Here is a 25914-nt window from a genome sequence, read left to right as displayed (position 1 = left end):
GCACCCCAAAATATTTAGTGTTTAGAAAATATTGAATTAAAAAATTATAGTACCTATCAAATATTATTTATAAAATCGTTTGTATCAAAACAAAAATATAAAAACTACCTGCATCTATATCAAACTTCAAAATCTTTTACCACACGTATAGTATGTAGGTTTAAAGGAAAAAAATATGTAGTTAAAATATAATTTAGTTTTTATTTTTTTCCGTCAGTCAGCACCCTTTTAAGAAGTAGAAATTTCTCAGATTTTCGAAATTATAATAATTTATGATTGAAAAGAAAAATCTAGTTAATATTTTCAGGAGATCAACATTAAAAATTCCTAGTAGTTTTCGAAAGCGTCAAGAACAAAAAAATTTTTTTAAAAATATGTTAATTATTACCCAAAACCAATTTTTAAAAATAGATTTTATTTTTTTTTGGGTAGAAAAATATTAATTACCATTTCCCCTTGAAATTTTCACTAGATATTTTTATTTGCATTTTCCATACATTGTAACATTTTCGAAATATTTTGACTCTTTTTGGGCTAGTTAATTATAGCCTTGAGAAATTTTTCGAATTTTGGAAATTTGTTTTATAATAATTATTCTCGATAAGAACTTCTAGAAATTAGTTAGAAATTCATGAGGTTTTCTTTTCATAGCTAAGAAATTTCAATAGAAGGTACCCAATAAGTTTTACTACCTCCATGGCTCTATCTAACAGAAAAATTTCAATGGAATGTTACCCTATTTATAGCCATGATATATATTTTTGGTTTTAGAAAATAGTTTTTAAAAAAAACTTAGTTTCAATAACATTGAATTTCTTTTTTTGTCGGAATTCCAAATAAACGATAGATGTGATTTATGATAAATTTAATCCTCGTTGTCTGTAGCCTTATAACTCACCGTTTTCACATTAAACAACTCGTAATAGTTTTTGAAAACTTTGTTTCCAATTACGTTTTCTGTTTTGTAAAATTATGATTTATGATCTAGGTTTTACACACACAAAATAAGGTGCTAACTTATGGAAATCCTATTTTTTTTTAGAAACAATGCAGTGACATCCATTAACAAATTGCTTATAACTTTGAGGTTCTATTTCTATGCAACTGGTAATTTTTTTTTGATCACTTCTGGAGATTATCTTGGGGTTAGTAAAACTACGGCATCGTTGGTTGTACCACAGATCTATTTTCTATGGGTTGTACCACAGATTAAATAAAACTTAAAATTTATTTAATCTGTGGTTGTATGTGATGTCAGTATTGCCACCAATCGTGGTGCAAAGTACAAACCTATTAACTAAATTAACTAAAATTTAAAGGTCTATAGCATTAAATTTTTAATAACATTATCTGTGGTGCAAACAATGATTGACTGACATGTGGCCACACTGTACTTTATCAAGAATTCTCATATGTGGGTCATTAACATTGTTCTTATATATTCTTGTATACATTTTGTAAAATTGACCAACTAAACTATAGTTATCACAAAACAAAATCTACGATATCACGAATATTGTTGTAAATATTGTTGTTGGCGATTCTATTTGGCTACTTATTGTTTTTTACATCGACCTTGCGTAGTTGGTTTAGTCGTTGTTGCCTTCGAGTACTGTATTGCTTTGTAACTTGGCAGTTGGCACAGTAGCCAGTGCGTAACAGCCGACGTAATACGTATTAGTCAGAAATTTGCTGTTAGTCACGACTCACTGACACTTCCTTGTTGTAGCTTGCTCGTGTTGGGTAGTTAATACTATCGAATTTTTTTTTCTGTAATTTTTTTTCAACTCCCTAATTTAAAAATGTTCAAAGTATATAATAAATTAAACCGTAACCAATTGAAAACACTAGAAGAATATAGGACCGTTCAGAAAACTAGAAGGTATGTTGTTTTTTGCTTTTCAGTTTTATTGACATTTGTTGCACAACTGCATGTAAAATGTATCTATAGACTGCCGTTTAAAATGCAGCTTACAAATTAACAATATTTGATAAAAATCGAAATAAAGTTGGTTAAATAAGTAAATACCCAGACATCATTGGTGAACTCACTATTTCTGTCATATATATTAAGTTAAATATTTGGATAATTATCTAACATTCTAACATTCTTAATTACAATATAAGTACAACTTTTGATAGATGAAATTGATTGACCTCTATGTATTGCATATTGAGTTTACTCAACATCGGGCTCAACATTTTACTTGTAAGGTTTAAAATAAAATGCATTTCAGTTAAGTACCAATGTAAATTTAAGATTAATTTAAATCAGTGTTATAACTTATTGCTGTTATATTAATAATTCACAAATATTTTGACCATTTAATTTTTAATATAACAGTTTTATAATATTAACTTAGTAATTAATTAAACATTAATATAATATTTTTATGGAGTTCATTAAAAAATAAATAAATAATCTCATTTAATTACGTAATATTGTCCTTTGTACTCAATATAATATATTATTTATGGTTTGGCTTTGATGTATATACTTTCACTATAAATAGAACAATGCCAATTTAATAATATTGACATACAAATCAGGAAGTGAAGTACAATTATTATATTTATAAAAATAATATTGTTAGGACATACAATATATTCAAAATATTTTCATCAACATTATAAGTTTAATTAAAGCTGAAATTAATTTTTAATTGTTGAAGTTTAAAAATGTTATACCTATTCCATTATATTACCTTATAATTATTGGTTATCAATATAATTTTTTTTTTTTTTTGTTATTCCTACACGTGTTTGTCAATTTTAATATAAAGCATATTTCTATAAACTTAACTAATAAAATAATGCATCAAACACAAATTATCAACAAAAGAGTAGGTTAGATACCTTTGTGATAACCTTTTATTAATTATTATGCCTTATACTTTTTAAAAATATTAATTCAAAATGAATAAAAACTTGTTATGTATTATTTTATACCTAAGAAGTATAATTTATAATTGAATAGCGAAACATAATTATGTAAAGATGGAAATATTTTTTTTTTTTGTACCTACCTAGTTATTTACTTTTGATTAATTTATAACAATGTTAAAATAGACTGTTGTCAACAACTGCTGCACTCTCGACAGAAAAATCCTCAGACTCAAAAAAAGATGTTAAACAATCAAAATCCTTCACAATGAACCTGTTCCGTGGTCAATTACAAACTTCACAAGTTTTCCCATACCCCAACGTATTAAATGATGAACAAACGGAAACATTAACCAGTCTAGTCGACCCTGTGACAAAGTTTTTCAAAGTATTTATCAAATTAAAAAAATTTGTAATAATATATATTTATTAATTTAATTTTTTTCAAGGAAGTTAATAATCCACTCAAGAATGACGAAATTGAAACAGTAGAACCTAACACCCTCGAAGGGTTATGGGATATGGGTGCTTTCTCATTACAAGTACCTCAAGACTTAGGTGGCTTGGGTCTTAGCAACACTCAATATGCTAGAATGGTAGAAATTGTTGGTGCTCATGATTTAGCTGTGGGTATTGTTTTAGGAGCACATCAGTCAATTGGATTTAAAGTAAATACTTCTATCTACACTATAGTATAATTATATTTGATATCTATCTATATGATGATTATGTTTAAAAATCAATGATAAAATTACATATAATCTTGATAACATTTTATTGAGGATGGGTTCTCAAACTCTTAAATCCCTCAGATTTTAAGATATTTGATTAGTTCAAGTATAATTTAGTTTGAAATGTTAAAGTTTAATAGCAGATCAATTTGAAATTTGAATTGTTTTTATTAAGTTTACCCATGGTTAATTTGTATTCCTTATTCTATTTTATGACACTATATTTGAATATTTACTATAGATACATTTTTAAAAGTTCAAATAATATTGAAGCTGGAGAAAAATTTAAGTTTGAGTTCATGGAATTAAGTTTGATCCATACCTGCATTTCAGTATGCAATCTTTATATTACCCATTGCCCATGTTTATGTGAGATAAATAAATATAAAATTAATTTAAATAAAAAATGTCTCAAGTTCTGAGTACACTCAGATTTAAAAATTTTATGTTTTGTAATGATAGAAATAGGGCAATTCATGAACATAAAAATATTTTATTCTTTAGTTATAAAAATACATGCTTCAGTAGTTTGGTATATTATCTTATGCCACATTGAAAAAAGATAAGATTTTTAGAAAAAACCATAGTTAAAGGTTCTAATGTGAAATTAATTTATCTATTTTTGTTACAAAATTATTTACTCTAATATAAAAAAGTTAATTTAAATTGTGTGTTTATGTAAATTATTCATCCAGATACATTACAAGCACAGGCAAAAACTATATTATATTATTATGTATATAATATTATATGTAAACACACACATAACATACATGTATTAATACATATTTAAAATATTAGAGGAGACATGAAGTAACATTTTTGTTGTACAACCAACCTATAAGTATATTTTAAATATTTATATTTGTACTTTCTTTTAAACCTAGGCTGTGACATGGTTTTTTCAGTTCACAATTTCCATACAATTCTGCATTGTACAGAGCTATGTTAGAATTTTATTTACCAACCTTTAAAATAGACTAAGTGATCCAGTTTAAACAGTGTAGCTGACAGATGTATAATAAGATACATACTATTTCAGTGACATAATTAGATTGCTCTTGGATAAAATTCTTATATGCACCCTTTTTTAAAATTTACATTTGTCTTCTTGTGATAACTAATAAACACCTATCTTGCAATATATCTATAATGGTTAGCTGATTTTAATTTTGATGTCAGCATAGTATAAACAAGAATTAATACAAATATGGAGAACTTTTACGTATTTGTAAATATGTATTGTATATTCTTTTCAGCCATACCAAAATAATTAAGTAATTTTGTTGTGTATTAAATATTTTTTTTTTTTTATCTTTCATTTATTTGTTCCACGTTATGGCATGTTTAGCATGCTAAAATTTGAGAATATAATCTATATAAATACTATTTATCAACATTTTTAATTTGTTACATAGTTGTAATGTTAATAAAGAGTATGTCGCATTTAAATATATATGCATTCGTGATAAGCTTATTTTAAAATATATTATAGATAAAATTTTTTATAAATTCTTTCATTCAACCATTTCAACCTGTACAATTTGTCCCAATAATCATAATACTGTTAAGTTTCTTTTTTGTTTGAAAAAGTGTGTGAATTGGAAGTGTTAACAATATTACTTAACAGTCCAGAATGTATACATGCCTAGTAAAAATATTTGAATGATTGGGGTTTAGTTGACCATTGATTTGTGTATAGATTTTTAGTTATTTTTTATTTTTGTTAGTTAACTATAAATAAATTTTAAAAATGACTGTTAAAGTTTTAGTTTTATTCAAATTTCAATCTTTAGAAATTTATGTCACTTCTGTTAAGTTCCTTTACTCGCATTAAAGTATTTCAAAAATAACCAAAATGGCTTGTCTCAAAATTATAAGTGTACCAATATGGTACATACCTACCTATCATATAAACTTCTCCATTCTTAAAAATATAATATCCTCATGCTATAAATGAACTGTAATATTTAAACTATGCGATGTAATACTAATATGTTAATATTATAAAATAAATATCTAATTGAAAAATAAATTGTGGTTTTTAATCATAACAGGGAATTTTGCTATTTGGAACACCTGAACAAAAAGCTAAATATCTCCCCAGAGTATCCAATAAAGAATTTGCCGCATTTTGTCTGACTGAACCTTCATCTGGCAGTGATGCTGGCTCAATCAAGTATGTTTTCTTAAATAATGATACAATCATTATAATGTAATATATTGTATTGTTACAATTTTAGATCTCGAGCAGTCTTATCTCCTGACGGTAAACATTTTGTTCTAAATGGAAATAAAATATGGATTAGTAATGGAGGAATGGCAGAAATAATGACAGTATTTGCTCAAACCCCAGTAAAAGACGAAAAGACTGGTAAAACAGTTGACAAAGTGACTGCCTTTATTGTTGAAAGAGCATTTGGTGGTGTTTCAAACAGTCCACCAGAAAAGAAAATGGGCATCAAAGCTTCAAACACAGCTGAAGTGACTTACGAAGATGTCAAGATACCAATCGAAAATGTTTTGGGTGGTGTCGGCGAAGGTTTTAAAGTAGCTATGAATATATTAAATAATGGAAGGTTTGGAATGGCTGCTGCTCTGTCTGGTACTATGAGATCAGTGACTGCTAAAGCGGTGGAGCATGCTACCACCAGAGTACAGTTTGGTAAACGTTTGGACTCATTTGGAAGCATACAAGAAAAACTTGCTCGCATGGCTATGTTGCATTATGTGACAGAGAGTATGGCTTATATGATATCTGGAAATATGGATTCTGGGTCTGTTGACTATCATTTAGAAGCAGCAATATCTAAGGTACAGAGAAAATATTTATTTTAAGGAATATACAACTGATAAATAAAAATATGTAATTTGTCAACAGTGCTTTGCATCGGAATCTGCCTGGTATGTATGTGATGAAGCCATACAGATTCTAGGTGGAATGGGCTACATGAAGGGTACAGGCCTAGAAAAAGTTATGCGTGACTTAAGAATATTCAGAATATTTGAAGGTACTAATGATATATTGAGGCTGTTTGTGGCCTTAACTGGTATCCAGTTTGCGGGTAGTCATCTCAAAGAATTGCAAAAAGCATTCAAAAATCCAACAGCAAATTTAGGATTAATTCTTGGAGAAGTCACTAAACGTGCTCTGTCATCGGTTGGATTTAGTTCTGCCCCATCTCTATCACACTTGGTACACCCAAAATTATCAGATGCTGCCAACCTGGCTGGTCAAGTGAGTAAATGCTTTAAGTTTTCTATATTGATTTTAATAATATTTGATATTTCTGTTTTTATTTTTAGAGTGTAGGACTTTTTGGACCAGCTGTTGAATCTCTGTTAATCAAATATGGAAAAGGTATTATTGATGAACAGTTCCTTTTGAATAGATTATCTCAAGCGGCTATTGATACATACACTATGACTGTGGTACTTTCTCGTGCAACAAGAGCACTCAACTTGGGTTTGCCCTCTGCTGATTACGAAGCATTACTGACCCAAGTTTACTGTTCTGAAGTATGTCTCACGGGTGTTTTATGTATAATATTTATTATACATATATATATTTTTTAATATTATTTATTTTTATTTCTAGGCCAGTGACAGAGTAGCAAGCAATTTATTGCAATTGAAGTCTGGCAAGAACTTAGATAACTTTTCAAAAATGAGTAATATTGCTGAACAAATGTGTCAAAGTGGTGGGTTAGTTCAACCTAATCCTTTAAATTTGTAAACTGTTAAAAATGGAGTATTTTATTCTGAAACAATTAATTTCTATAAACATTGAATTGTTAAAGTTCAAGGTAAGGTGGTTATTTTTTATATATTTCTGTAAGTAATAGAGATAAATTAATCTTGAGCTTATATATATTTTTATATCAATATTGAACTATGTTGCTATTTACCAAAAAAACAAATCTGACTTTTAGCAAAATTTCAATATTTATTTAAAAATTATCGTTTTCTGTGTCATATTTAGTTACTTAATTATGTAATTTGTTTTTTTTTTGTTAAGTATTTTATATTTTATATTGTATTCATTGTAATTACTATTTAATTAAACAATATTAGTGGACTGGTTCGAAATTATTGAATTAAATTTTAATTTTGTTTATTATTATATTTTGTAAACATAAATATATATATATATACATGTATATGTATTAGGAAAATAGTTTTGTTGCTTCTTTGTGTTTGATGTATCTATGTGTTTACATACTTTATGCATACAAACCTATGTATTCTATTTTAACATTATTTTATGTAATTTAACTTGTTTTAATTTATGGTTGAAGCATATTATTTTAATGAAAACATTAATCATCAAACATTGAACTAAAAATAGTTAAACAGTGTATTCCTTGATTTATTTGAATTCCAATTTTTGAAGTTGTATGATAAATGTATTTGAAAACTATATTTTCTGTGTCATTAAAGTAGGGGGTATAGGTACAGACTTCTATTGTTTTCCAGTGAGAACCTTTGTTTATTACTTCATATATTGTTAAGTAGATGATTTTTTGGAATGTTGATGTTTCTAAATTGATATTTGATCAAGTAGTTTCTGAGTTATTAGACTACTCACGAGAAGAGTCCATAATAATATTGGAACACAAAATAAATCTATACATATAAAATCCAAATACCACTTAATCACTGATCGCTGTAACTCAAAAACTACGCAACTTGAATTTTGGAATAAAGTTTTATTCTTCTCATATTTTTACCGTGCAATAAGAAAGGATTTTCAAAAATTATGCGTTTTAGTAGAGTAATTAACAATTATATTTATTCATCGCCAATAAGTAGTGTGCTGCACATGGCGGCCCGCGGGTTTCCAGCTACCTGTTACCTATCCTTTTTGTCCGTCGTGTTGTGAATTGTTCCGAGAAGTTTTAGGGATATATTGTAAATATTTTTTTTTTGTTTTTATTTTTAATCGAAATATACAATCTATATGCCCTAGGCATAATAAGGGTATGTGCTACAAATAATTTCACATGTATAAGGTAAGGGAAGAAACCATCCAGTGATTGCACTTCCTTATTGTAAATATGAAAAAAATAAAACTACACGGGCGAAGCCGGGTAATTCAGCTAGTACATGTATAATATTCAGTCTAGTAGGGTTCTTAACCCTAGTAATAATATTTGGGAATCTCTATATTTTCTAAACTCATTAGTCATCATGGACTATTTCTTTAGTACCTTAACTATTTCTACAGTCTAAGAAATTATTGTACCAGTTGTAACAAACTAAACAGTGCATTAGCAACTTTTTCATGCCCATATATTTCCATACATTAGGTGAAAAATGTTGTATTATTGACCAGAAATTATGTGCAAAGATTTTGGTAAAATTTCAATTTATTTTTTCTGTCAAATCATCATTTAAACTTTTTTTACCATCTTATATTAATATGTATTTATAAATAATAACATTTTCCATGATATTGTTTAAAATATAATATTTTAAATTATAATATTAGACTTACAAATATTTTGACTGTGAATAGAAAGTCATTACCTACTTAAGAAATATTTATATCATTATCATTCTGCTGATAACTATACTGAATATATTATTTGCATTGTCTAGTTAACTAGTCATTAAGTAATACAAATTTAGAAAACTTTAAACAATATGAACGTGAAGTGAAAAATATTTTTGATAGTTTGGTTTTAATCTTAAACAACATTCAAACTCCTAGGAATAAATTTCAGAATAATAATTTATTTACATATGTTAATTTAATATTTATATTAAAGTGCTTATTAGTTGAATCGGTAATCACAAAAATAACTTGGTGTCAAATTTGTTCTTATTATTATCTATTTTCTTTTACTTAATCATTTTTCATATATGCCCAGAGACCCAGTGGCACCAAAGTTGTTTAAAAATACTCGGTTAGACTAGGTAAAAACCTATGGCACCACATACCCCTAAAAAATGTCAAGTAGACTTGTGGAGGGTGGAGCCTTTGCCTAAATCTTAATTTCTATAAAACCTATACATTTTACATACAAATTAATTTTCAAATTTTCATGATTTTGATGAATTTTGTAAACATTTGAACTCTAAATGGTTATAAAAAATGTCATTGTTATTTACCTTCTTTATTTACTGTTATAACAACTTATGAGAAGCCTTGTATTAAATGTTCAAGATTTATTTAGAGCAAAAAATTTCTTGTCAATAAGAATTTAAAAAAAACTTATAAAAATAGCTAACTTCTCATGCCTATAATAATAATTAAAAATTAGTCAAATCTTTTTTAATTTTATGATGTATATAGAATGTTAGTATAAACATTCATTAATAACCTACAATAATTTTGCATTAAATAAATCAATACATTACAATTAAAACAAATTGAAATGAAGTATGTAATTAGACTATTATTGCAGACCTTATTGCATTTTCAGAACAACCTCCCCAAACTATTAAACTGTATTGGAAAATAGATTTATGCATCGAATTATATACAGTACATATGGTTTCTTTCATTCTTTGGATTATATTTTGTTTAACTTATAAATTTTGAAAATGACACTATGACAGACCTTAGGCATATCACTATATCCGAAACATGTATTTTCCAGCATAAGTTACAATCAAAAATTAAACCTAAATATCTAACCCTTGTTACTCTAATTATTTTTTTGGCAAATTACAGGATGTTAATAATATATTATTTGTATCACAAGAGTGTATAATAATATTGTCCATCAACCATCGGTATATAAACATTTGTAACAAATACACTCTTATTTATATTTAAAGTCAGTTTTTATTTGGATAATCTCTTAAGTAGGTACTTTGTTTACTTCAACAGTAGCTATATGTTTAACGTTGTTAAGTTAAAATTGGCTCATAAAAATTTGAGCCTTAATCAATTTCTCACACCTCTTGTTGAACAAAGGTTTTTTAGTGTTTTTTGGTTTTCCCACGACTTCAGCTGATATTTCTTTTATTGTCTCCTGTACCCTCCTCCACATATTATTTATTAAGCCTATACTATCTATATCTAATTCCCAGCTGCGTTTGTGTATCACACTTTTAAAACGTTTACAGAAAACTTCATAAGAATATAGCAAATGTTAAAATGTTTTTTAATGTTGTAGAGAGCTTTTACGTTTTTGTTTCTGATTCTTCGGTACATTTAAAGATTTTGAGCACTCAGAAAGCTATGAATTATAAACCTATTTTTGAGTTACAAAGAATATGCTTAACAAGATGGACTGCTGAAGTTTTTACATGTATGTCATTAAAAAAAGATCCATGTCTTGTAGTTCTAGTTTTATTTATTTTTTATTTTTTTATTTAGTTTTATTTAATAATTATGTTTTTTAAAAAGGTAATCAAAGAGCTGTGTCAAATGGTTTACTTCATCAAATGGACTTTAATTTCATATTCAATTTGGTTATGTTTTAATATGTGTTGCAAGCAAACATTTAAAGAAGCAAGTCATTATTTACAAAATTTAAATGCGGGCATGGAGAATGTTTATTTTATATCTTCTTTAAAAACTATTTTTCAAAATATGAGATCAGAACACCCAAAAAGTAATGCTTCTTGCTTGGTATAAGTAGTATAACAAAATATTTAATGAAGACATCAGTAAGGGAAACAACATAAAGATATCTAGTCAAAAATCAAAAACCAAAAACAAAATGAAATCAATACCAGAAAAGTTTAAGCAATTTATATTTGCAGAACAAGGTTTAGCATAAAATAATCAAATAACTTCAAAAACTGATTTAAAACTTCATATGTTTTTATCTGTATTAGATAATATAATTAATGAGCTTGAAAAAAGATTTACAGATAATTCCAATATTTTCCTTGGTACCATAATAAAAAAAAAGAAGATAATTCCAATATATTATCCTCTATATCTTATTTACATTCAATAATGAACATTTCCTAAATTATGAACGTTTGAACTGTTTGGAGGCATTAGCCATACCTACATCATAATCTGGATTTTGAAATGTTGAAGTCAAAACTTAAAATTTTTCCCACCACAATTAAAAAAAATATGAAAATCGGCTTTACGCAGAAATTAACAGTTTAATGAATTTAATAATTGATCTTCTTGAAAAATATAACATTTCTTTTAATGAAACACATAAATTAGCTGTCATATCGATTACAATTCCAGCATCAAGCGCAGCGCGTGAGAGAACATTTACGTGTCTTGGAAGATTAATAAAAAGTCTGAGGCACTGGGGCTCAGTCTACTACTGCCGCGGTTTTTGCTGTTGTATTGCAATTTTGTAGCGACGTATATCATGTATTTTGTATGATATTAATTCAAATTTCAAGTTACACTTTTTAAGCGCGGTTACCGAAAAGAACCCAAAAGAAAGAAAAATATATTAAATAAATAAGAAGTTAACATAGTTTTTATTACATATTTGAATTTATACGCTATGCATGCGTAGAATTTAATATGATTTACAATACACGTATACGTTTGTAACGGGACCCGCTTATTGCGAACACCTGTAACGTATTAATGCAGAACGCAATTTGATGATGGAAATCAGTTTTATTTATTTCTATTTAAAAATATAGTTATGTACAACGTTTATGGAGAAGATGATTCTTGGGTCACCGATATTCAGTTGAGGGACTTGAGATCACCGTACGTCCGTACTACACTGTTGGAGAATGAATTGGTATTTGGCAATATAATTAAGGGGTAGTAGTAGGCACCCCGACCAGCCCGGTCAAAAAAGTTGAGTTGGTGCGCAGGGTCGTCCGGAATGGGCACAGGGGCGTCATTTGGGGGGGGGGGACAGGGTGTGCGACGGCACCACTAACTTAAAACATGTTGACGCTTTACCCTCTAATGCGCCGTCATAATTAACTTATACATTATGACTTCATATATAGGTAATACAAATAAAAAATATATATTTTTCAAGTTTTTATATATTTTTGGTTTATTAGGTTTATTGATTACACGTTATTTGCTTTTTTTTCAAATAATAACTGAATGGCTTTAGGTGGTTGCTTTAATATCTTTCATAAGCTTTTAATTCTTTGAATTGTTAGCTATTTGAAAGTTGCATTAGTCGTTATGAGTTTCAATTAGAATCATAAAAGAGAAGGAAACAATATTTACATAGGTTTGCCTAGGTTACCTACATTTATATACATAAATATATTTTTTTTTAATGGCCTGATGAAATGTCAAAATTGGCCTGCCTAAAAAAGTTTGCACACCCAGAAAAAAACGTAAATGACGCCCCTGCCTAGGCAGCCCCACTCGGGGGGGGGGGGGATCGGTTGCCACGAAAAGGGCAATTTCGGGTGTCTGTTGTTCTCCTGGATTCGTCGATGTCCGGTTACGGGCTCGTCTTGCCCACCTGGTGTCCAGTAGAACTGACGAGTGACGAGATGAATTGCACGGCATCCCGTGGATTCGATGATCGCCGTAGTCACAGCGTTATCTGAATTTACGTCGAGTGACCGTAGACCAGTCGATAATCGATTAACCCTGAGTGGTTAAGTAATAGTATCGCCGGACGGCCGACGTTATAGGCAATTTCTGGTTGCCGCGCTCGTGTGGTTCGAGATTATTGGCGTCGGTGGGAGCACTGATAAGCTGATCTGTCACCGCATTGACCGCCCGAGGTAGTCGTACTCGTACTCGTCAATTATTGAGCTCTTGCTTGCTCTACTGATCGATGTCCCAGATTGCAACGATCGTCGTAGCTGGGTCGTCGTTCGTAGTTCCTTTTGGCTTCCTAGATGTTTGTTGATTAGGTCTGGAAGTCTTGAAGGTATTGAAAGTTGAATGTGATATTGGTCGGCCGATGTACCGGTATTTATACCCGTCGGCCGGCCTTTCCGTAGTTTTCATTGGTTTTGGCGACCTCTTACTACGTGTTAGTCCATGGCCACCTGATACCAAGATTTGGTGATTTTGTGCTCCGCACTCTGCCCACCCACTGCGGCTCTGCGTATTCGTCATGTTATGATTGTCTGTGATTGGTTGTTGTGCGTGGTCGCACGGCGGCGATAACGCTGGTTGCCCGCGGCGTTGTCAGCGGCAGCCGAATCAGGAATAGAACAAGGCACCGACGTCGATCGATGGCCAGAACTTGTCAGGATGGGTCCGCGAATAGCGCGCCGTGGCCGGCGTGCCGACCGGATCGGCGCGCACGAGTCGCCGGCACTTGTTGCGGTAGGTCTCGTGTTCTGTGACGGACCGGAGGGCGCCCGCCAGTCGGGCGTCAGCCGAGTCAGGAACAGAACACGGCACCGAAGCCGGGCGGGTCGGCTGCAAGTAAGCCCGTTGCTCATTTATTCATTATCGCTGAAAAACAATAGCCGACGACCGCAGATAATAATAATAACAATAAGATCATACGGTCACACTTTTTCGTTAAGAAAAATATTTTTTCAGTCACCACGCCAGTCCCGCGATAAAAGCTATGCAATAGCTTAACTGTACGAGAAATCTAATGACAAAATGAACGATTAACAATTTTATCTCCCATAAATATAGAAAAGAAAATTGCTAGAGCTCTACACGTGGATGTATTTGCGGAAAGATTATTCATAAAAATAGGAGGATCATTTTATATTAATTTAAGTTTATTATATTAATTCAGTATTATTTAACCAATCGTGTGTATATACCTATACAAATACAATACAATATCATTAAACATTTTGTCGAATTTTGATCAATGTGCAATTGTCGTGATATTACAACATATTATTTGAATTTGTTTATTTGTTTTCATATAGGTGTCAAAAAATAACTGTCAGCAATACTAACACATTTTTATTTTTCAAAAAAATTGTAATAATTAATAATAATAGTAAGTAGGTATTAGGTACTGTATTTGGTATAATTATAATTTATAATGTATCAATGAAGATTTATTAGAGGAAGGGTAAATGATACTTTTGTGGTCTTGTACCCCAGTATAATGCGTAGGGGGCGCATTTGCAAACTCTCCAGGGTCTACTCCAATACTGCATGTAAAGTCTCAGGGGCGTTCCAGACATTTTCGAGGGGGAAGAGGGTTTCTATCTCCAGACCTAGCCTAATCAAACTCCACATATACATTATATTATGGTCAACTTTTATAATTAATTTTTTTTCGGGGGGTTTGAACACCCCCTCCCCTAGGCACGCCCCTGTAAACTCTTCCGGGGCTACAATACTTTAGTACTGCTAAGCCAGGGGACATGGGGCGTTATTCGTATTACGGAGTTGGTGAGATTGAAAAACTTGGTTGAGCATTAAATAGTCAATTTCGTTTTAAATGTTTAAATTACAATTACAGATTAACGATAATACAATTGATCATAAATAGTTAAAATGTTAATCACAATCTCTGCAGTGTAGCAATAACATTTAAAACCAGTGAGGAGAGTTTACACATTTACTTTAGGTAAACATAACATTGACCCAGCTGGAGAGTTTTACTAGTTTTAAAAATCGGGAGAATTTACCACCGCCCATTTTGAGTAAACTCTATGGTAATATTCCGATACCGCGGTTAAGCTGTTCATAAAAACATGTTTACATTCCAAATTCTACTAATCATTCTATATACTTATAAATTTGTGAATTAGTTATTACTTAATTATTATAATTTACTGATTGCATTGTCATAAACTCATAAAGTCAATAGATATTTATACATGATAATAATATATAATTATTGAATTGCTATTATTTATTGTGTAATTACTAACCATGTAAAAAAAAAAAAAATAATAAAATATTATCTAAGTTTATTTTATATACAGTTGCATAGACTTAAAAGTTAAAATGTAGAATAGGTATATCTAATAAGAAAACTTAAAATATAAGGGCGATTACTAATTATGTTTGATTAATAAATATGTGGGTACAATGTACATGATAAACAGTTCGAGTTCGACTTAAAATGATTCTTGGTTCGGTTTCGAAAAAATAATTTGTAGTTCGTTCAAGTTCAATTCTATTTAAAAATTCAGAGTTCGACCCATCACTTATTAAAATAAATAATTTACAAATCGTCGTTGATTGATGGCCCGCAAAATCAGTAAGTAAAAAATTTGGCTACGTTGATAAGGGGCCCGATCGATAGATTTCTTACATGTAAAAAGGTCATTTCGGCGCGATTGATATAAGCCCAAAAAGTCCATAGTAATGAGCTTATAAGATGTGAAGACTATGAAGACGTATTTATATTTTTCCATCGAAAATAAAGGTAATCTGTAATGCTTAATTTGCCAAAAAACTATTTTATCTGTTTAATATAATATGAAAGTAGCTATCCATAAATATATTAGTATTATATTTTGTTAAAATTGTATTTCTGCAGAGCAAACTGGTTTAAACTGTTTGAATGCATCCTTTGAAATTCTGTTAGGATTTATTTTAACGGCATTGATTGTTTCAACAGAAAGCAAAAGCTAAATATTTCATTACTTCTAAATTATCTATGCATTTATTTAGCTGAGTAATTATTAATCTAAAACCAAATAAAAAGTATCTTAATTGAAACTATTCATTTGCTCCGCGATCAGCCTGTTGACAATGGAACCTCATTTATCTGTAAACAGAGTATATGAAGTATAATGTATATTATTATCAGTAAATTGCTTAAAATTTAAGTGGTTTCAAACACGCGTCCCGCGAACACTTTTGATGTGGGCCGCAATAGTTAAAAACATTTTTATATTCATCATTATAATTGAACGATAACAATTGAAGACCTCCCGTGGAGATCGGTGTATGTTACAATATTTTCAAAAACCGTTTTATTACATTAATTGATAAAACTTAGTGTTGACAACCCATTGTGCTACATTATGCATGAATTAACGTACATTAAGAACTCCGAAAATTGATTGCAAGATAGCGTTTATGTATAGAATATAGATGTTACTATGTTAGACTATTTGGAACCGAAGTACCGCGAATTCTACACACAATTATGTAGTCAACAATAAAAACACGCAAATTGAATAATCATATTATTATATATTAATTTTTGTTGTAATTACCTAACCATGTACTAAACATGCACATAACTGACTTCAGTGGTCTATATACAGTTATTTGTCTCCTCTGAACAATTTCATTTTTGTAACATACACCGATCTCCACGGGAGGTCTTCAATTTTTTTCTTATTGTAGATTTTAGTTTTTATTTAAGTATCCATAATTATCAATATAATATTATTTGACATTAAGTGATATTTAATTACCGATAAGATCATTTTCATCATTCGTAGTCTACAAAAATGTTATGCCCGTGAACTTTTGATTTGAGTTTGAGACCACTGGCTTAAAGCATTAAATTATATGACTATTCTATTTTATATTATATTCTCATTTAAAGTATTAGAAAATATTTTATTGCTGATTTATGCTATAACATTGATAAGTGAGATAATGTATTATAAGTGGGTAAATACCCAGCTGTGGCCTGTTCCCAAAATTATTAAACTATAAAAAAAAAACTGTCCGCAGAGATAATCTGCTCTTGCAGACCATAGACAAGAATACCATTATACCAATGCAGACTGACGACCGAACAATAATTGCCCAAGTTCCCCCCCCCCCCATCTTTGGATGTGCTGACCACAGTCTACAGTAACAACCACCCACCAGCCAAAAAATTGATTTTGAGGCCGCCCTGTAGGCTGTAGTCAGTACTTACCGCCTGTTTTCGGCGCCACTGCCGCGGGGACCAGATATTGTATAGATTATTTTTAGTCTAGTTTTAGTTTGTATGTGCTCAGTGTCAGTACACATTTTATTAGTTTAGTGTGTCTATGGACTATAATAACTACCTATATATTAAGAAAACAATTGTATTTTCCAGAATATTTATTACTTGAAAATCGCAAGTCTCAAAAAATTAAAATGTTTACTAATCCAAAATCAGCACCACCAGGTATGAGATTTCAATAAGAAAAAAAAATTTTAATAAAAAAAATATTTAAATCATTTAATAAAATCATTTCGGTTGGTTTTTAAAAATTTAAAATTGTAATTAATCTTATATTATTATCTCTGTTCAATATTTACTTAAGATTACTTAATTAATTGAAGTAAAAAATAATTTTAAGTACATCTTATTTCTTATGATTTTCTTAACAACATTCACCTCAAAACCAATATCTACCAGGATAATCAAAGTCAGCCATATAAAAAACAAAAGCCAGCACAACACAATCAGGGATATTCTGTAGTTAAAATCCAAAATACCCTCCTCCTTATTCACAGTCGGGTTATAGATAATGTGACCATAATTTTTTTTTTCAAGCGGGACACCTGTAAGTTTTAATAGGAAAATCATATAATTTCGAGTAAAATGACAACACTAAAAATAAAGTGAAAAACAGCTATAGTGCGTTTTAATTAAAAAAAAAGAACATTAATTTCAATAATAAAAAATGAAACCGCAGAAGACGTAGATGATATATTAATAGTAGTGATAATTACAATAATAATAATAATTTAACAATAGAGTAAATTATTCAGCTGGTTTTCTATATTTTCGGATCCTCAAAATAACTAAAGAAGGCGGCGGACCAACTAAGATAATCAATTAATAAATACTATTATGTGTAGTCCATTTATTGGCGATTCTCGCAAACGACGCGGTGGCAGCGATAAGCGATAGCTAGCTGCTGCAACTACAATTAGGTACTTTTTGTATCACTTTTATGGACTATGGCTCTTACACTTTTACAGTAAATTTGTACTTGTATATATAGACATATAGTATACGTATCTGCAGTATAGTATAATATGTATGCATATATTGATATATGATTGCTAATGACCGCTAATGATTTTGGTTAAGTTAAATACATACCACAGGTCACCTTTTCTCAAAGCGGGACATTTTTAGATTCCTCGGGGACAGCGGGACACATAGCTCGAAAGCGGGACAGTTCCGCCCAAAGCGGGAAGTATGGTCACGTTAGTTATGGACAAGTTATTCAGCATCAACCCAGTGCACATCAAACATCTTCTCAAGTGGTAGCTGCAGGTAAGTAAAATTTTTATATTTAACTATATTTAACCTTTTTAATGTATTTCCATGCATTTTCTAATAAAACATGTTTTTAAACGCCAGTGGTCGAAGGGGCTCAAAATAAGTGAAGGGATACCTTTCATAAATTATATAGTTCTCATATATAGCTTAGACAATCGTACAACATGTGGTTTGGGGGGGGGGTACGTTAAGCTTCTTATACCACTTAGGTTCTGAGAGGAACGATGAATGTAATTATTTTACTAAAATGTGTGTTTGGTTTTTGTTTTTTGTTTTTTTATTATTAATCTTTTTTTGTGTCTATCTGGTCTATCATCAACTTTCGAGACAATAAAAATGCTTCGATTTTCTTCAACATATCGTTTCTGGTGAGAAAATGAATCTGGTTGGTACTTTGAGAGAATTAAAAGTAAAAAATGTCTAATAATTTTCAAAGGTGACAGGAAAACAAACGAAAAATTAAGAAAAAACTGACACTTTGACAAAAAATTGGTTTTTGGTATAACACAAAAAAAAATACTGTAAATATACATGAGTCACATGACATTTTTAATGAATGCTTATATTCACATCTTCTATACATCATAAGATTATCAAAATATTTTGACTTTTGTTTGAACTATTTACAGGCATATTAAATTTTCGATTATCATTATTTTTTTAGAACTAATGTTGATAAAAAAAAATGTTCGTTTGGCTAGGTCAAAATTGGTCAAAAAAACTTGAAATTGTAATACAAGGCATTCCTAGTAAGTTGTTGTTAGTGGAAATTAAAAAAAGTAAAGCGTAAATCCACAATAATATTTTATGAGCGTTTGAATTTTGAATTTTGACAAAATTCCTAAAAATCACCAAATTAAAATTATTTTGAGTTGGAAATGCATAAAAATGTAATTTTTTTATATCTAAGATTTAAAAATTTAATGCAAGGTTCCCCTTAAGTTATCCTACATTTAGACAAGAAAAAATAGATTCCGGAAAATCAAATTAATTTTTCACGAGCGTTTAAAGTTGGACATTGGATATTTACCCATAAATAAAACAAATTTTCACTCAACGATTTTTTTCTTTTGTTGCTATTCAATAATAATAACTAATATGTAATATAACTAGATACTTGAAATTTTCATCAAATGTTTATTTTATTATTTTCTTTACATTATATCATTTTTCTATACTCATTAAAATGTTTAAAATATTTTGACTTTTTTTGAGCTGTTTACGAAATTTTTCAATTTTCAATGCTTAAGTTTTTTTAATATTTAAATGTCAATAAAAAGTTGCTCGTTGAGTGCAAAAGCTTGAACATGAATACAAGGCTCCTTAAACAAATTATTAACATTAAAAATATTAAATAGGTTAAGTAAACATGTATGTAGCAATATTTAATATTAAGTCTTAGTCAGTAAGTTTTAGCAGATGTTGCAAAACAAAACTAGGTTAAGCAATAAGCGATAATTCATGTCATAGTACTAGACAAATATGGGGTCAGTCGTGGTGGCGATTGTGTGACTCGTTTACCACCAGACACGAGCGTTTATTAAAGATTCTTAGAATATTATTTGTTCGTTTTTTGTGTACGTCTAAGTGATCGGCGTATACGACAATATCATTGAATTCAAATTTAACTCATCTGTTACAATGACTATCTACAGACATCTACTGTACAGCAGAGCATTAACCACTTACCCACTTTTTTCGTGATACAATTTTATATATGTGGTATATAATTTTAGTTTTTAATTTGGTGTCTTATTTTAATTGATCACATACAATTATAAAAGTACCTACATTTAAATATATTTTGAATATAATTACAAATATGAATATAATATACATATATTAATATATTATGCCCTAAGTATTTTTGTACATGCAACTTATAAATAGTATTAGCATGCATCATATATAGTATAATATAATGCCTATACCATTACACAGAAGGTATAAAAAAAATGGAAAAGCTAAACTTTTTTTAAATACAAATTTACTATAATTATAACTTAATTTTTTTTTATTAACTTTTGTAAAATAATATTACATAGAGCTAGGGACTGTATTAATTTATAATAAACATTTTGACTGCGTACTATCAAAAACCTTAAAAAATGCACACATGACGCATGCAATAAACATCTTTAGTGTGGGCTCTATTAGAATGCAAAAAAGCTTAAAATAGGTATGCTCTTAACCTTGCCTTTCAACAAAATAAACTTTTAAATTATACATCCATATTATTGTGTTTATTATTTAAAAATTACCTATATTCGTATGGCAACAATAACACAATAACAGTTTTAAAACAAATGTTTTAGTAAAATTAATAACAATACATTATATTATAGTGTGTAGTCAATCTAAATACTATGTCCTAGGCCCAAATCCATTCAAATGCTTTCTCAGTAACTTAATTATTTCCATTGATGATCAACTTGAACCTTTAATTCGGGTATTCGTCTGTAATGTACCTCATAGTTTGACTGTCATTTCCGATTTCCACAATCACATTCTGGACTGTTCTTTAGTTTCCAGTTGTGCATCATATCCATATGCTCACATAATCATTCATTAAACTGCTGCTCAAATGAACAATACATTCTGTGACTAAAATGTTTTAAATATTTTCAGAGGTTAATGAGGATTGAGTGTGGGTTATTAGTATCAATACATTTTGTGATAAATTATAAAATAATATTTAATCATTTTACTCGATTTTGGGTGATATGTGAAAAATGCACTTCAAATACAAATTTCACAAAGTATGCACTTTTTTGTAAAATATGCAAAATATGCGAAATAAAAAATATTGCCTTAAATTTCAAGTATTATAAAACAAATTTATTTATAACCTAGCTATATTTATCAACAGTATGTGTATATAATTATAAGGAGGTTGCATTATTTCCGACAAAATAAGTGGAGAGATGGAAAATGTAAATTATATAAGATGGACGGATTATGCCATCCCACCGTATCCCCCCACTTTAACTACCGGTAATCGCAATATAAACAAATTATTCATTATTTTTAAATTGTAATCTCATTAAATTGATAGATGGTTGGATGCCTATTCCTCAAGCTATACCTCGAAACTGTCCAGATGGACTCCAGTATCTTTCAACAATTGATGAATTACTAATTAAACAGCAAGTGGGAATTATAGAAGGTAAAAAGTAAAATAAATCTATTAGCACCTACTATGTAAGTCTTTGAATTTAGTACAATATATATAAACTGTTGGTTTTAAATAATTAACGTTTTTAAGTGAATTATGAGCATTTTCAAAAATTAATACTTTACATACTCATAACTCACTTAAAAAATTAAAATATCGTAAAAAACCAACTAGAGAACACAGATAATGTTCTTACTTGAAAGCTTGATAAATATAAAACTCACTCTAATATCAAAAGTAACAGCATACTGTCACACTATTGGAACTAGTGAATGAAATTTTGCTGTATGTCGTACCTCTGTGTATAAGACGGGGAAAACACATGCGAGTACGGCGTCCTCTATAAGTATTATAAATGTTTTATAGACATCGATTGTATACCAAATATCATTGACATACATGTAAATATATTAAATATATATAGAGTTAAAAAGTTTTATATAATCTACGATAGAGTGATATAACTCGTTCTATACTCTGATAACTATAATTAGATTTTAAATGTTCTATTAATTATTGATAATATTTTTTTGACCTCTTAAATTTCAATCAGAAGATTTAAATAATTGTTAGCTTAATGTATTTGTACGTATAATGCAATATTGTAACAGAGGAAAAATTCCAATATTTTAAAAATGTATTAATCAAAATAAATAGTAACTTTTTCATAAGAAAACACGAAAAGGTATAATTTAACAAAGTTAAACAAAATTGTTAACATATAAAATTAGTTAACTTGAATATGAACTGCTACAAAATGGTAAGAACATTGATCCAAAAAACTTTTTTCTGGTAATATTCGTTTAAATAATATCATATACAGTCTAGAAATTGATTTGTTTTTTCCGAATCAGTGAAAAAAAAATATCCCAACGGAAATATGTTGGTTATAACTGGAATACAATTATCCTCATGCCCTCACTGGGATAATAAACCATGTCAATGATAAGATGCAAATATCTTGGTGCGTTTTTTTTTACATAGTTTGGTCGAACATATTTATAGTTTAAGTATCTACTTTTCTTTAATATGATATTGTATTTTCATTTTTCATAAAATTAATACATTACAGTCAAATCTACATAATGTATGAACATTTTGCTTTTTTATTTTATACTAATTATGATTGTTTATAATATGTTACTATAGCCTTAATAGGGTTTGAGACCAATAACAAGTATGTAATTAAAAATAATGCTGGTGAAAAAGTCTTTTATGCTGTGGAAGATAATGATTGTTGTACACGAAATTGCTGGGGGTCAATGCGACCATTTGAAATGAAAATCTTGGATAGCTATAAAAATGAAGTTATTCATTTATCAAGGCCTTTAGCATGTCAAATTTGCCTTTTTCCTTGTTGCTTACAGGTATAATGATATGTTATATTAAAAATAATTTCTGGTATCACTTAGTTACAAATTAGGTTCCACACAGAGATAACAAAATTAAAATAAAACACTACTCATATTTTGAAAAAATGTAAATAGTCCCTTTTGTGATAGAAAAGTCGAGTTTTTGTTTTGTTTTATTTTTGTTTACCATTTTAGTATAGGTAGAAGGTAGAGGTTTAGAATTAAGAGTTAAAAAAATCCCAGATGGAATAAAAGCAAAAAGTGTATAATTTGAAAATAAATAGGCTGAATAGTTCATACGTAATAATAATAATGGTCCAAACACAGTCTTATCTAAAAAAATTGTCCAAACTTCTTAAGGTTAAGGTTACTTTATTTATGCACTTAATTCCAAAGTGAATTCAAGAATTAATTCCAATTTATTTCTTTTAAATAATTTATGGTCCTGGTAGAAAATTAGATCTTGTTGGTTTTTAAAGCGGTTGGAGGGGAGTAAAAGTAAAAAAAACCATAACACTTTTATGTAATAATTAAGATAACCAAAAAGAAACAAAATATTCAAAGAAACTGGTACTATTATTCGATTTTGTTTTTGAAATGAAACTTTTTTAGGCGCGTTAGAGTAAAATGGATTTACGGGCTTGGCCTACACAACTGGGTCCAATCAGATGATCGGATTTTGCCGGCCAGACGCAGTGTTCCTTCTATAGTTCAGTAAATATGCCGGAGCTAGCGAACTGGCCGACCGGCGGAAAACTGCACTGTCCACGAACTAAATCTATAACTAAAATATATTTTATTAAAACCGGGCAGTAAAATCATAGACCATATACTACTAGCCACTAGTCAAGAACTGTGTACAACAACAGTATTACGAGCGGCGTGACAACATCTCTCAATGATGTAGCCTGTTTTTTTACCACAATACCTATGCATGCAATATATTATATCTTACCCTACTTCCCCGCACTATGCCCTGCTTACGAGTTACGAGTAATCGAGTAATCAAAAAGCGCCCTCTATGTTGTTACGCTTTCCAATTTCCATAGTAGGATGAGGCTATGGGCAAAACCCGGTCGTCTGTTTGGATCCTAATGTTTCTATGGTAATAAATAATAATAAATTTGTCTTATCAGCAATCAGCTTATCTTTGTATAATATTTATAAATTAATTTCCTTTACAAACTTAATATTTGGCCTTGATGAACCTTCTTTTCATACATTCTGTAAAGAAGTTTCACTTCATTTGCTCTTGCTATTGCAACAAGTAAGATTTTTTTTTGTAATTCAAAAATGAATATCCATAAAGACTTGTTTTTTTTTGAATAAATATTATAATTATGTAATGACTATAATAATTTTATAAAATTTTTAATTTATTTAAAATTGTGTAACAGAGAATTGAAGTATTTTCACCACCTGGGTGTTTGATAGGAATCGTTGAACAAGATTGGTCAATTTTAAAACCAATATTCACCATTCGTAATGCAGCTAATGAAGAAGTATTCAAAATGAAAGGACCAATATGTGAATATAGTTGCTGTGGAGAAGATATTGAATATAAAGTAATTTTTAACATTTTTAATCAGACTAGCTAAATATTTTGTATATGTAGTCTAACATAAATAAAAAAATTTAATATTTTAATCACATATAATAATACTGTTTTTCAGATATTATCTAAAGACAAAACCGCTGTAGTTGGCCGCATATCCAAAAAATGGTCTGGGCTCTTAAGAGAAGTATTTACTGATGCCGATTTTTTTGGTATTAATTTTCCTATGGATCTTGATGTCCGTATGAAAGCTGTTTTGCTAGGAGCTTGTTTTTTGATAGTAAGTTAAATATGAATTAATATCTTGGGATTTCCTTTAATAATTGATTAATACTTAATGTTTTTAGGATCTCATGTTCTTTGAAAAATGAGAAAATGCATAAGATGATGGAATTGGACTTTGTTAACTTGTTATCTTCTATCACATAATGTATGAGCATAATTTTATTGTAAGGATTTTTTCCAACTGCACAAATAAAATAAAATAAATATGTTATAGTGATAAGTGGGGAGGCTTCACCTTACACTCATCACACTGAATAGTCAATTTTAAATTTTAAACCATACTGGGGCCGTTCCAGAGACACGGTTGGACTTAGTCAACGTTTTTAGAAAATTGTCGATATTATTGTTTTATAATTATGAGACCTTATTAAGTAGTAGGTACCTACCCAAACAAAAGAATATTCAAATCTGGGCGAGCCTGTTGTCAATATATATTTTTAACATGTTCAACGCCGATGACTACGCGAGTAATTATCAGTCGATGTCGGGCGCGATTTCACACAACAAAATAATACATTATATTATTTTAAATACTTACTTTTAGCAAAGTACATTTTGTTGTAGTTCTCAAGTGCACATATTCGTTAATCGTTAAGTAACTGCACACTTTATATTTCCTAATGCACAATATTAGTGTCCTACTGCACCTATTACAATGAAGCATGGAATAATATTTAATTTTATAATCACAACTGAAATTACACAGTTATGTGTGATACTATTTTCTTCTTTTTTTTTTAAATAATTAAATTTAAAAATTTTGAATCTAGCATTTTTACATACAATTTTTTTTTTCAAATATTTATTACTCATCCAGTTTTTGATTTTTATACATAAACATAATAATTCACAAAAATAATAATCTTATATACTTGTAAAAAAACATGATTCGAATAAA

The 25914-nt window shown here is 29.3% G+C and overlaps 2 protein-coding genes across 2 annotated transcripts; both read left to right on the top strand.

The window, feature by feature from the left end:
- Positions 1-1512: 1512 nt before the first annotated feature.
- LOC111028217 (very long-chain specific acyl-CoA dehydrogenase, mitochondrial) lies at positions 1513-7487 on the top strand. Its single transcript, XM_022306767.1, has 8 exons — positions 1513-1882; positions 3070-3271; positions 3333-3551; positions 5672-5793; positions 5858-6428; positions 6496-6852; positions 6921-7133; positions 7213-7487. The coding sequence occupies exons 1-8, from the start codon at positions 1803-1805 to the stop codon at positions 7348-7350; spliced, it is 1902 nt and encodes a 633-aa protein (XP_022162459.1). The 5' UTR covers positions 1513-1802; the 3' UTR covers positions 7351-7487.
- An 8073-nt stretch (positions 7488-15560) lies between these two features.
- On the top strand, positions 15561-25175 carry LOC111028227 (phospholipid scramblase 2-like). The gene is made up of 8 exons (XM_022306784.1): positions 15561-15676; positions 17468-17539; positions 18503-18643; positions 21705-21815; positions 22974-23191; positions 24574-24741; positions 24850-25011; positions 25079-25175. The coding sequence occupies exons 1-8, from the start codon at positions 15661-15663 to the stop codon at positions 25100-25102; spliced, it is 912 nt and encodes a 303-aa protein (XP_022162476.1). The 5' UTR covers positions 15561-15660; the 3' UTR covers positions 25103-25175.
- The last annotated feature ends 739 nt before the right edge of the window (positions 25176-25914 follow it).

Source organism: Myzus persicae, unplaced genomic scaffold (assembly GCF_001856785.1).
Source record: "Myzus persicae strain clone G006 unplaced genomic scaffold, MPER_G0061.0, whole genome shotgun sequence".
Taxonomy (NCBI): domain Eukaryota; kingdom Metazoa; phylum Arthropoda; class Insecta; order Hemiptera; family Aphididae; genus Myzus; species Myzus persicae.
The sequence above is the reverse complement of the archived record's forward strand: the minus strand, read 5'-3'. Positions and strand labels throughout refer to the sequence as shown.